This window comes from Chelonoidis abingdonii, chromosome 6 (assembly GCF_003597395.2).
Source record: "Chelonoidis abingdonii isolate Lonesome George chromosome 6, CheloAbing_2.0, whole genome shotgun sequence".
Classification (NCBI taxonomy): domain Eukaryota; kingdom Metazoa; phylum Chordata; order Testudines; family Testudinidae; genus Chelonoidis; species Chelonoidis abingdonii.
In genome coordinates this window covers 16,214,628-16,224,562 of record NC_133774.1, presented here as the reverse complement: position 1 = coordinate 16,224,562, position 9,935 = coordinate 16,214,628, and the positions used below count along the sequence as shown (strand labels likewise).

The 9,935-nt window shown below is 40.9% G+C and overlaps 1 protein-coding gene, 1 long non-coding RNA gene and 4 other non-coding genes across 8 annotated transcripts in view; all 6 read left to right on the top strand.

Moving 5' to 3' along the window:
* The window catches only part of LOC142046965 (uncharacterized), an 8,760-nt gene extending 7,960 nt beyond the window's left edge, over positions 1–800 (top strand). For all 3 annotated transcript variants that reach the window (XR_012656065.1, XR_012656066.1, XR_012656064.1), the window contains exons 2-3: positions 569–621; positions 710–800. This is a non-coding gene — a long non-coding RNA (uncharacterized LOC142046965). The remainder of the gene's footprint in view (positions 1–568; positions 622–709) is intronic.
* Positions 401–467, top strand: LOC116831684 (small nucleolar RNA SNORD58). Its single transcript, XR_004375272.1, has one exon. It is a non-coding gene; the product is annotated as a small nucleolar RNA SNORD58 (small nucleolar RNA).
* Positions 801–1,396: 596 nt separating the features above from the next.
* LOC116831685 (small nucleolar RNA SNORD58) lies at positions 1,397–1,463 on the top strand. The gene has a single exon (XR_004375273.1). It is a non-coding gene; the product is annotated as a small nucleolar RNA SNORD58 (small nucleolar RNA).
* Positions 1,464–2,342: 879 nt separating this feature from the next.
* On the top strand, positions 2,343–6,756 carry LOC116831683 (large ribosomal subunit protein uL22-like). The gene is made up of 4 exons (XM_075067462.1): positions 2,343–2,466; positions 3,838–3,943; positions 4,982–5,195; positions 6,665–6,756. The coding sequence occupies exons 1-4, from the start codon at positions 2,343–2,345 to the stop codon at positions 6,710–6,712; spliced, it is 492 nt and encodes a 163-aa protein (XP_074923563.1). The 3' UTR covers positions 6,713–6,756.
* LOC116831687 (small nucleolar RNA SNORD58) lies at positions 4,679–4,744 on the top strand. Its single transcript, XR_004375274.1, has one exon. It is a non-coding gene; the product is annotated as a small nucleolar RNA SNORD58 (small nucleolar RNA).
* LOC116831688 (small nucleolar RNA SNORD58) lies at positions 5,325–5,390 on the top strand. The gene has a single exon (XR_004375275.1). It is a non-coding gene; the product is annotated as a small nucleolar RNA SNORD58 (small nucleolar RNA).
* Positions 6,757–9,935: the final 3,179 nt, after the last annotated feature.

Sequence of the window (9,935 nt, the reverse complement as noted above, 5' to 3'; positions counted from 1 at the left end):
CCCATTGCTGTAGTATCTGAGCACCGGTGCCCTGTGCTCAGATGGCTGGATTTCTGTCTGAAACTGTTTGGGACTAAGATGTTTTCGGTAACGAGTTATAATTACAAGTTCTTTCTGTAGATGCATGTATGTATATATGGTTTATATAACGATTTTTCCGTATGGAAATCCAAAGAATGATTCTATGTAAAATATATACACACACGAGTCCCCTGTATGTGTGATCTTCCAGACGTCCTGATAGATTAAGGATATTTCACTATTGTGTTACAACAGGCCACACGCAATGTGAACGGTTTGTGAAAGGAGTAGGTTTTAAGGTCATATGTGTAGTGTGTTTACCCTCTGCTAAACGGTACAGGAACTGTTCTTAAAAACAGCTTTCTTGAGAAGGTTGTGGCTGCAGTGATGACTTTCTTAGGACACCTTTGGATTAATCATGAAAATAAAAGTGATTTCTGAGCAGCTGCTTCTCTCAGCCATCTCAGCCAAACTAAGAAATAATAGCGTATTGGACATACATGTGATAGAACTTTGAAATCTAACTCTTCATTACTGTTTTCCACAGTTAAGCTCTGAAAATGGTCCGCTACTCACTTGATCCAGAGAATCCCACCAAATGTAAGTGATTTTTCAAGTATTGGTTGCACTTTTCAGGAATCAGTCAGATTCTGTAATTTCAAAATGTTGTTGTTTTTTGTTTCCATAGCATGCAAGTCAAGGGGTTCTAACCTTCGAGTCCACTTCAAGGTAAGCAGAGTGTATGTTTGGAATTTTTTTTTTTTTTTTTTTTTTTGAGACTGTAAGGGGTAGAAAAAAACAATTTTAGAAGAAAATGCCTTCTCCCTTTGTATTTCATGACTTCATTAAAGTTACTACTTATACAAGTACAGTAGTATAAAGTAGTGTTAGCACATGGGTAGTTTTACTGTGTAAAACAATGGTCTCTTTTGGCCTTGGAATCTGTTAAATCTATTTGTAGTGGTTGTGTTCGTAAATATAGAAACAAGACAGTCTGTGTCCTAAGGAGTTGGCTACCTAACAGATTATACAACACAGTGGGAAAAGTAGTGGCTTGTAAGGGGAACGTAGGAATTGATATATATCAGATCAGACCAGTGTTTCATCTAGTCCTATTTTTTTTTTTTCAGCCAATGGAAAAGTGTTCAAACATGTTGGTTTTAATCCTTTGTTGTTTGTATGCTTAGGGATAGAGATGTCTAAGGAGTTTTGTTACATTTAATTAAATTATTTTTGACTGTTAGTAAGGACGATTATGCCAATCTTACCGTGTCATACTGACCATCAAAGAAAAATATTTGAATAATTGCTGTGTAATATGTGCCTACATATGAAAGAGTGCATCTTTTATTGTTGGACAAACAGTGTTGTGTGGCTGCAGTGATGACTTTCTTAGGACACCTTTGGATTAATCATGAAAAGAAAATGGAGTTCTGAGCAGCTACTTTTTCAGAGGTTAAATTTCGTCTATCATGCATCTGCCTTCATTTGATAGCTATTAATTCATCTCCCTCCTTTCAGTTTTTTTATATGGCTTTGAAATTAGTAATGACCCTTTTTTTGTTTCCTTGATTTTTCTTGTTTTTGGTACAGTTCTGAGAATAGCCTTTACTGGCTGTTTGGCTCTGAAGTAGTGGATGAAATAATATTAAATTAGCACAATCCCCACCATAATACAAGAGTGTATTATGTCAATATTTCGTGTCTGAAGTAGCTGAATATTTGTAATTTTTTATGCCCTTGATTTTGGCAAACATTGTCGGAATATCAGTAGTGGGGTAATTAATAAGAAGTGTAGTCAAGGGTTTGGTTACTGCTACTTGAAAGATTTCCCCCCCCCCCCCGCTCCACCCGACTTTCAGGGCAGGTAGATTTATATGAGAACCAAAAACTGTCATTTTTGAAGTGGCGAGTGAGAATGGGCTTAGTGGCCATAGGACAGAAAGCGCAAACATTCAAAGTCAGCCCTGATATGAATTCCAATCCCAGACAGGATATGTCCTGCTAACTTCATTGACATTCAGAACGAAATAAAAAATTATCTTTTTTTGCCTTTCATTAAGTCTGCGTCACAATTAAGCAACAACGTGAAACTAGAACTAATTAGCTATTTTCACTTTCTCTGCTGAGAGCACGTGAAATATATTTCTATTTAAATAACTTTATAACGAGGGTGGCCTAGTTGTGGCACAATAGAAGAATACTTAAGATTGTCACGTAAAATAAAAGCATACATATGAACGTTGGACAATATAGGTCACTATAAGGAAAAGAAGACAAAAAAAAAAATAAAAGACAATCTAAGAAAATAATAACGATAAATGAGAAAATCTAAAATGAAGAAAAAGAAAAAAAAGCGTAGAATAGAAGTCCAGAGAGGAAAGAGAAGAACAAACAAGAAACCTATCCATAATGTCAATGCTTTGTTTGTTGCTAGAACACTCAGTGAGACGTCAGCTATCCAAGGGCAATGCATATCCGGACAGCCACTAAATACTTAAGAGGAGTGACCCAAAACAGTGTGTTCTTCCGTCGTTACACATGGGAGTTCAGATGCGGCTCAGTAAAGTTGAGACTGAAATATTTGGAAAGCCTTTGAATAGATTGATCTTCATGTTAGAAGGGGCTAGTGCATGTGTGTATCCCCCACGGATGCCACAAAGGACAAAAAATGGTTTAGTTTTGATCAAGGAGTGGCAAACTTTTGGCTCGAGGGCACATCTTGGGTATGGATTTTGGTAATGGCGGGTCCATGAATGCGTCACAAAATTAAGGTTGTGCTGTGGTGAAGGGATGAGGGGCTCGTCCGGGGTTTGGGCTCTGGCTGAGTGCCAGAAAATGAAGTTCAGGGTGCGGAGGATGCTCGCCAGTCTTGGGGCGGAGGGGGTTTGGAGGGCAGGAGAGGGGAAGGGCTGAGCAGGGGGTTGGGGGGGGGGGAGGTTAGGGGCAGGCTCTGGGTGGTGCTTGTGGCTTCTGGGAAGCTTGCTTTGAGGTAAGCCTTCCTCCGTTCCAGACTCTAATGTTGGTTTCCTGGCCAGTGGGAGCTGCGGGTGGCCTTGGGGTGGGACAGTAACATCAGAGCCCATCTGGCTCCCTCGTACCATCATGGTGGGAGCCGAGGGGGGACAGTGCCGTGCTTTTCTGGAGGCCTCACCAGTGGGGCAAGGCTCACTGGACCCGCTCCCCGCAAGAACCGAGGCCAGATGAAAACATTGGAGGCCAGAATGCAGCCCTCTGGCCAATAGGTTTGCCCACCTCCGATTTAGATCATAAGCAAAAAAATAAGTGGTGAGACCCAGCTTTAGCTTCTATGAATGTACTCCATAAATTCCCATATGACCCGTTGCTTAGAAGTCCGGGCAGCAGTAATTAGCGAACATAAAGTCAGACTGATAGTTTCAGACATGCATTGGGGAGCTGACATTATAGCAACTCATATTTTTAAAAAACAAAAAAAAACAAGCCCACAAGCCAACTGGGCATTATGTAAAATGAGAAGCACAAATGTAAAATTTTGGTTGATCCTGAATACTGTTAAAGGGGAAAGGGAGAAGTTTGTGGTGCCTACGTTGCGTTTGACAGAAGGTACAGTCATTGGTGTATTAGCTAAAAAAGGAAAAAGGATTTTATCCTATATTTTTTGGGTAAGATTGCTTTGTAAAGTCATGGTGCATTTGTGGTTGCTGTAGAAAACTTTCTTAGGGGAAAGAAATTTGATTCATCGAAGACATGTGTATTCTGAGCACCTTTTGTAAAAGAAAAGTGATTGTTTTTGTTTTGAGTAAAATTAAAAACTAAAACTCTTAAACGTTCCAGGCCAAGCAGTGGGCCGGGACTACAGCGCCGTTGGCCTACAAAGAGTGCAGAGTTCTATACTGCACATGGCTTCAATAAAGCTGAGAGTACATCGGAACGTCGAAGGGTACGTTAAACCCATGCAAATAGAAACATGTTACAAAGTTTAAAATCAGGGCGAGTGGGACAGGTGGTCCTCGCCGCACCAAACTGTAGGCAGTGTGGTTTGGAGGAATGTTGTTGGCGGTAGGGGTGCAGTGGAGACCTGGAGAACCCACCCCCTTGGTAGGGAGGGGTGGGGGCATGTGGCTCGGCTGCATCTTGGTCGTCGCATGCGCTGGCCCCAGCTCTGTACCAGCTCGGCCCCCCTGGCTTGGGGCAGGCGAGGGGCAGACGGTGACAACATTCCTTCTTGATAAGGGGAGATGGCAGAGGTTAGGTTGCGGGGTACCCCCACTTAGATTAATAAGCAGCTCAAAACCTTGGATCAAATACTTCTATAATGTGGTTAAAAACTCTGAAAGGTTAGGGAGCCTGGAGAGCTTTGAGGTTGTCTATTGAGGTATAGGATCTGGGTTTTGGTTTGGCAACCAATATTCTTAAATATAAAATTTAATTGCACATCTTTGGAGCACACAACATGGGGTGTTGTTAAGTCTTATAAATTATCATCCTAGTTCATTTACATCAATTTCAACTTGACTACATAAAGGAATGCAACATGGTGGCCAAAAATGAGTCCTTTTAAGAGTCACCAGTTAGGTCCCAATGTTTTTGGGGGTGGGGGGAAGGGGAGGGTGTACACATGGAAAACTTGCATTCTGTTTATAATGTTGTAACGCTAAATTGTAGTGATCTGTGGTGGCAGTGATGACTATCTTAGGACACCTTTCGAATAACAATGAAACAAACTTCATTTCTGAGCCATCATAATGATTTTGAATATTTTTTGTAAAAGGCAGCCTAAAATTTTTAGGCTTCCTGGGCTATTAGTTGACTCTTCAACTTATAAATGCGTAAAAATGCTGTGTACTTTTGTGAGATGTGCCATGATAAACTAGCATATGTTCCCATGTAATAACTTTCCAGTTTCCATGTTCTGCCATTTTTGGTACAAACGAATGTTTTGTTCATAGAGGAAAATAAACCTAGAATAAATCTTACACGTTTCTGTTGCATTTTTTCAGGGTCTTGATGTGGATTCTCTGGTAATTGAGCACATCCAGGTCAACAAGGCCCCCAAAATGCGCAGGCGTACCTACAGAGCTCATGGTCGTATCAACCCCTACATGAGCTCCCCCTGTCATATTGAGATGATCCTCACTGAGAAGGAGCAGATTGTTCCAAAGCCAGAAGAGGAAGTTGCTCAGAAGAAAAAGGTAAGAAAAGTTTAGTAGTGGTGGTATTGAGTGGTTTTGCTCTGAACTTGTATATTACAGACTAGTCCATTTGTCAGTGTGTTTTAAACAATCTGAATTTTTTTAACTTGCATTTTTCAGATTAAATTGTTGCTATTATGATTATCTTAAGACACCTTTGGAAATAACCATGGAAAAAAATGCATTCAAAGCAACCTTAATAGTGTTATAATTTAAATGTAGTGTTCAGAATATGAAAGGATGCTCTATAAATAACTTCACTGAAAGGAATGGCTTTCATTTGTATGCTTTCCAGTCCCTGATTCAAAAATAATACTATACCATATATTCTCGTTCATTAGCCCATTCGTTTATAAGCCGACACCCCCGCACCCCACCCCAAATGGATAGGTAAAAACTGTATGACCCTTTCATAAGCTGACCTTATATTTCAGGGGTTGGAAAAGCCACTGGCGAGTTGGGACATTTTGTTTACCTGCAGTGGTCACAGGCACGGAGCCCCGCAGCTCTCCGTGGCCATGGTTTCCCGTTCCTAGCCAGTGGGAGCTGTGGGAAGTGGTGCTACTTCCCGCAGCTCCCATTGCCTGGGAACAGCGAACCATGGCCACAGGGAGCTGAGGGGCTCCATGCCTGCAGACGCTCCAGGTAAACAAAATGACAGTGTATTAGATATTCAATTCAATAATTCCATAGAGTTTAAAATTATCAAATTTTGGTGTAGACCCGTTTATAAGCTGACCTCCGCTTTTTGAGGTGTCACTTTTTTACTAAGAATATTTGGCTTATGAATGAGTATATACTGTAATTGTTCCTGAAGAAAAATTCACATGATAGCGTCAGGGTAAAAAGAGTTGTTCAGTTATATTAAAATGGGCTATCAAAATAGCCAGACTAAGAGGAAAACTGGTGAAATAGTACACACTTAGGGCAGTCCCATTTCTAAGGTTTCCAAACTCTTATGTGAACCTGAGAATGACAATGGCCTAATTGTAGGCTGTGTTGTAGCTGTGTTGATCCCCAGATATTACACAAGGTGGGTGAGGTAATAATTCCTTTTATTGGTCTAACTTCTGTTGAGAGAGCCGTTGGCCCCAGGAAGTCTAATGCGAACCCTGGCGACCCTATTAAAATGGGGTTGTGACCCACTTTGGGCTCTGGAGTCAATTTGAGAACCTCTCAAGTAGTTAGCACATTTTAAGGGATGACTCAAGGTCTATTAAAATACCCCTGTAGTTATAGGACAAAAAAGGGATGGAGGGGGAGATTTGTAATAACCATAAATTCAGTGTATTTATTGAGACCATGATTTTTAGTGTCTAGCAAAGTTAACGGATTTAAGCTCCCATGCTTGTCTTTCAAAAGTGTTTGCAGGTTTTCTTTGAGGATGAGGATGGATAGGTCACATACAGAGTGGTGATATAATCTGCTTGGTAGATGCAGATTTTCATTCTTTCCTTTTTATTTTTCAGATCTCTCAAAAGAAGCTGAAGAAGCAAAAACTTATGGCTCGGGAGTAAATCTGACATAAGATGTACATAAATAAAAAAGAAAACGGATATTATCATGTGTGCTTCTTTTCTTGAGTAATTAACTTTTCCAGGGTTTTTGCTTTGTTGAGCATAACTTATTTGTAATATTTAACTGGGATTTTTTGCTCTATTTAAATATTTGCATGTTACTATTTGAGATTCTTCAAATCTTTAAAAGTGTGCTTCTTTCTCTACTCTTTCCTAAGCAGTTATTTGTAAATTATCTCCAGGATTTGAAAATTCTGTTTGGATTATCAGATATGGCCTTCATGAGAAGACGCATCACAAAAGTTCCAGTAAAATCAGCTGGGGTGGTGTAAACAACTTACACAAGTATTTTGACTGCTTTTTAATGAACTTATCTTTGAAACTTGTGCAATGTCCAGAGCCATGCCTGTTCTTTCATTTCTACCCCCACTACATCACTTTGGAAACAATATTACTTTAGCTTTCATAAATGAGAACAGTAGATAGATAGCACTGGATTGAATAACTTGTAGTTGTCTTAGGTGAGGCAGGAAATTTAGTTTAGCAGATACTGAATTTATTCCTGAAAGATGGCTATACATTACAGTAGATTTTAATCTTTCGTTTATCAATGGTTTGTCCCATCAGTTTTTCAATCCTGCTCTGCGGGAAGACCGCTTTTAGGAGGTGACTGATGCCCATTTGATCCTTCCCATCTGGGGAGCACATAGGTACATTATGATGATTTTCTGTGTGGATAGCTGTCCCATCGTGAGCATGGACTGAGTCCAGCCATTCATTTCACCTAGGCTGCTAAACAGTTCTCATTAGTTATGTTGGTCACCATTGACCAGGGCTGGATTTGAGGTGATAATAGTTGAAAGGCTTCCAGTCCCCTGATCACTCTTGTTCCTGGTTTATTTGTATTCTTCTCTGAATAGATTAATTTGGTTGTTAACCTGCAGAGTTACTCTAAATAGCACCATCTCTGTGTAGAAAAGTTTGAGGAATATATTTGATCTAAAAACCCTGTGCTCAAACTGATATTCTGAGTTGTACTGAAGTAAATGTGTGGATAAAATTGAACTGATTGCTATTAGATCTATTTCTTCTACAAAATATAAAAATTACAAGTCAGTGTTTAAGGTGAAATCCTCATTTTAAAGCAGAGATAGTCAACTTTAAGGTAGTAAAGGGCCACAAAATCCACTAAAACCCTTTGGTGGACTATAATCAGTATTGATTTATTTTTAGTTTATTGTAAAGCGTGGTCAATATCATTAGCCCTATTATCCAGAATAGGCGCTGTTCAATGCTGTGGGAAATGGGAAGGTGGTTACCACCCTTTCAAAAATGCAAAAAGTGCAGAGACTTCCTTCACTCGCTCCAGTCTTCCCAGCAGCACTGAAAGACCCAGAGAGAGTGAAGGACTGTCCACCGAAGTCCCGGACCGCCGCCAGGGTGAGTAAAAATTAAAAAGTTAGGCGCTCTTCTTTAGGGCGCAAGGCCCTCTTAGGCACAGGGCCAACTTGGGGAAATCGGGCCTAAAGCTGGCCCTGCCCACCTGCCCTCAGTGGGGGATCAGGATGCTCAGGAACAGCCCATGGCTCTCCCTGCTGCCAGGGTCAGGACATTGACCAGGGTGCACATGCCTGATACAGGCCCTGATGATGTAAGCAGTATTGCACCCAAAGGGTCCAGTTTTTGTATGTAGCTGAGGTGGTTGCAGATTTTTGAATAGTTTGGGCTGTTGTTATAGTGGGAGCACCTGCTGTGAGTGAACTAAAGATCAGGTTTCAACATGTATCAAGAGCAGCCCGGTTGTGCAGAAAAATTTGCTGAACTCAGATCATGTTCATGAATGGGGTTGTGAAAGTTCCAATCAGTAAGTGTTTGTGAAGATCAAAGTTAGACTCCAGGACTCACAATTGCAAGCCCACCTGATTAGCACAGGCTCTGCAAGACACCCAGATAATGAGCACATACAAACGACAAACTATATTATACAGATAAAAGGGGGGAGCAAGCAAGAACAAAGGAAGCAGAATCTGAATAAGTACCTGGGCTGCCATGCATATCTTATTTTCTACAAATTACTGATCTCCTGTTAATGTTCGCCATTAGCACCCTTGTTATGCCTAATGTTTTCTTTTCCTGGCACCTGTATTTCAACATTTTTTATTTCTGCTTAAAGGTACATACAACATTTCACAATTTACAATATATTAATTCTACTTTCACAAATCCTCTTTTTGGTCAGCTTACGCCATGACCAAAAATTACTGGGTTCCACAAATCAATGTTTCTTTATTCTTTACGGAATAAAATTAAATTAGCACCTGGTTTGGGGCAGCTATCGTGTGACAGTCCTAACATTTGATGCAACAGGAGATTAACATACAAAAATCATTAGGATTTCAAACAGCGTAGTCCCTCCTGAAAGAACAGTCCTTCTGGCTAGAGAAAATTGAACAGGTTACTTGCCATTCCATAAAGAACTTGGCTCTACTTGGGAGATTATGTGATTGTTTTAAGTGGCTACCTCATGGTATATGTCAGGTATAAACAGACAATATTGTTTTCCAAATGAGAGCACAGGCCCCTTCTTTGGCCGCCAGCTATGTCCAATGCCTGACGTTCTGGAGGGGCACCTGTCGGATTGCGTTGGCAGGGTTTTAAAATGTTCCCGTTATTTAACTATTATTTGTAACCTCAGGAGCTTTTTTTTTTTTTTTTTGCCTGGTGTATTACTCCGCCAGTGATATAGGTACTGCCTATAGCCTTTTTCCAGGTGTCCATTAGTTCCATATTGTTCAGCAGACAAGGTCCTCCAGTATGGTCTGGGGAATTGAGTGGGATAACCAGGACAGGAACACAGTTTGAGAGTGGGTCCGGGATCTGGCTGCAGACCCAGCATTTAATAAGGTCCAGAACTTGCTGCTGGATAAAAGAATTGTCATTGTGGACTCCCCAGACCTTAAGACAGCAGCAGCTGAGGAACAGGCACCACCAGCGGCCCTTCTTTATACAACCTCAACTGAGGGAACTGTAGTCACAGTTTATGTCCACCAGGGAGCAGGTGCTAGGCTCACTACACTGCTTCTCTTGGCCTTGCTTATGTACTCGTCTGCTTCTGGCAACCCTTACGAGAGCGTAGGTTGTAAGGTATTGCAGCTGTTTCCTCTACGTCTTCTGCTGGAGTCAAATTGACTCCTGCGTGGTCCTGAGGTGACTGATTGGTTAT

Bases quoted from the DNA above. Each gene is read 5' to 3' on its own strand.
- LOC116831683 (XM_075067462.1), top strand. From the start codon at position 2,343: ATGAGAAAATCTAAAATGAAGAAAAAGAAAAAAAAGCGTAGAATAGAA. The intron at 3,944-4,981 runs GTACGTTAAACC...ATAAATCTTACA, and splicing joins GTACATCGGAACGTCGAAGG to CGTTTCTGTTGCATTTTTTC. The intron at 5,196-6,664 runs GTAAGAAAAGTT...TTTATTTTTCAG, and splicing joins AAGTTGCTCAGAAGAAAAAG to ATCTCTCAAAAGAAGCTGAA.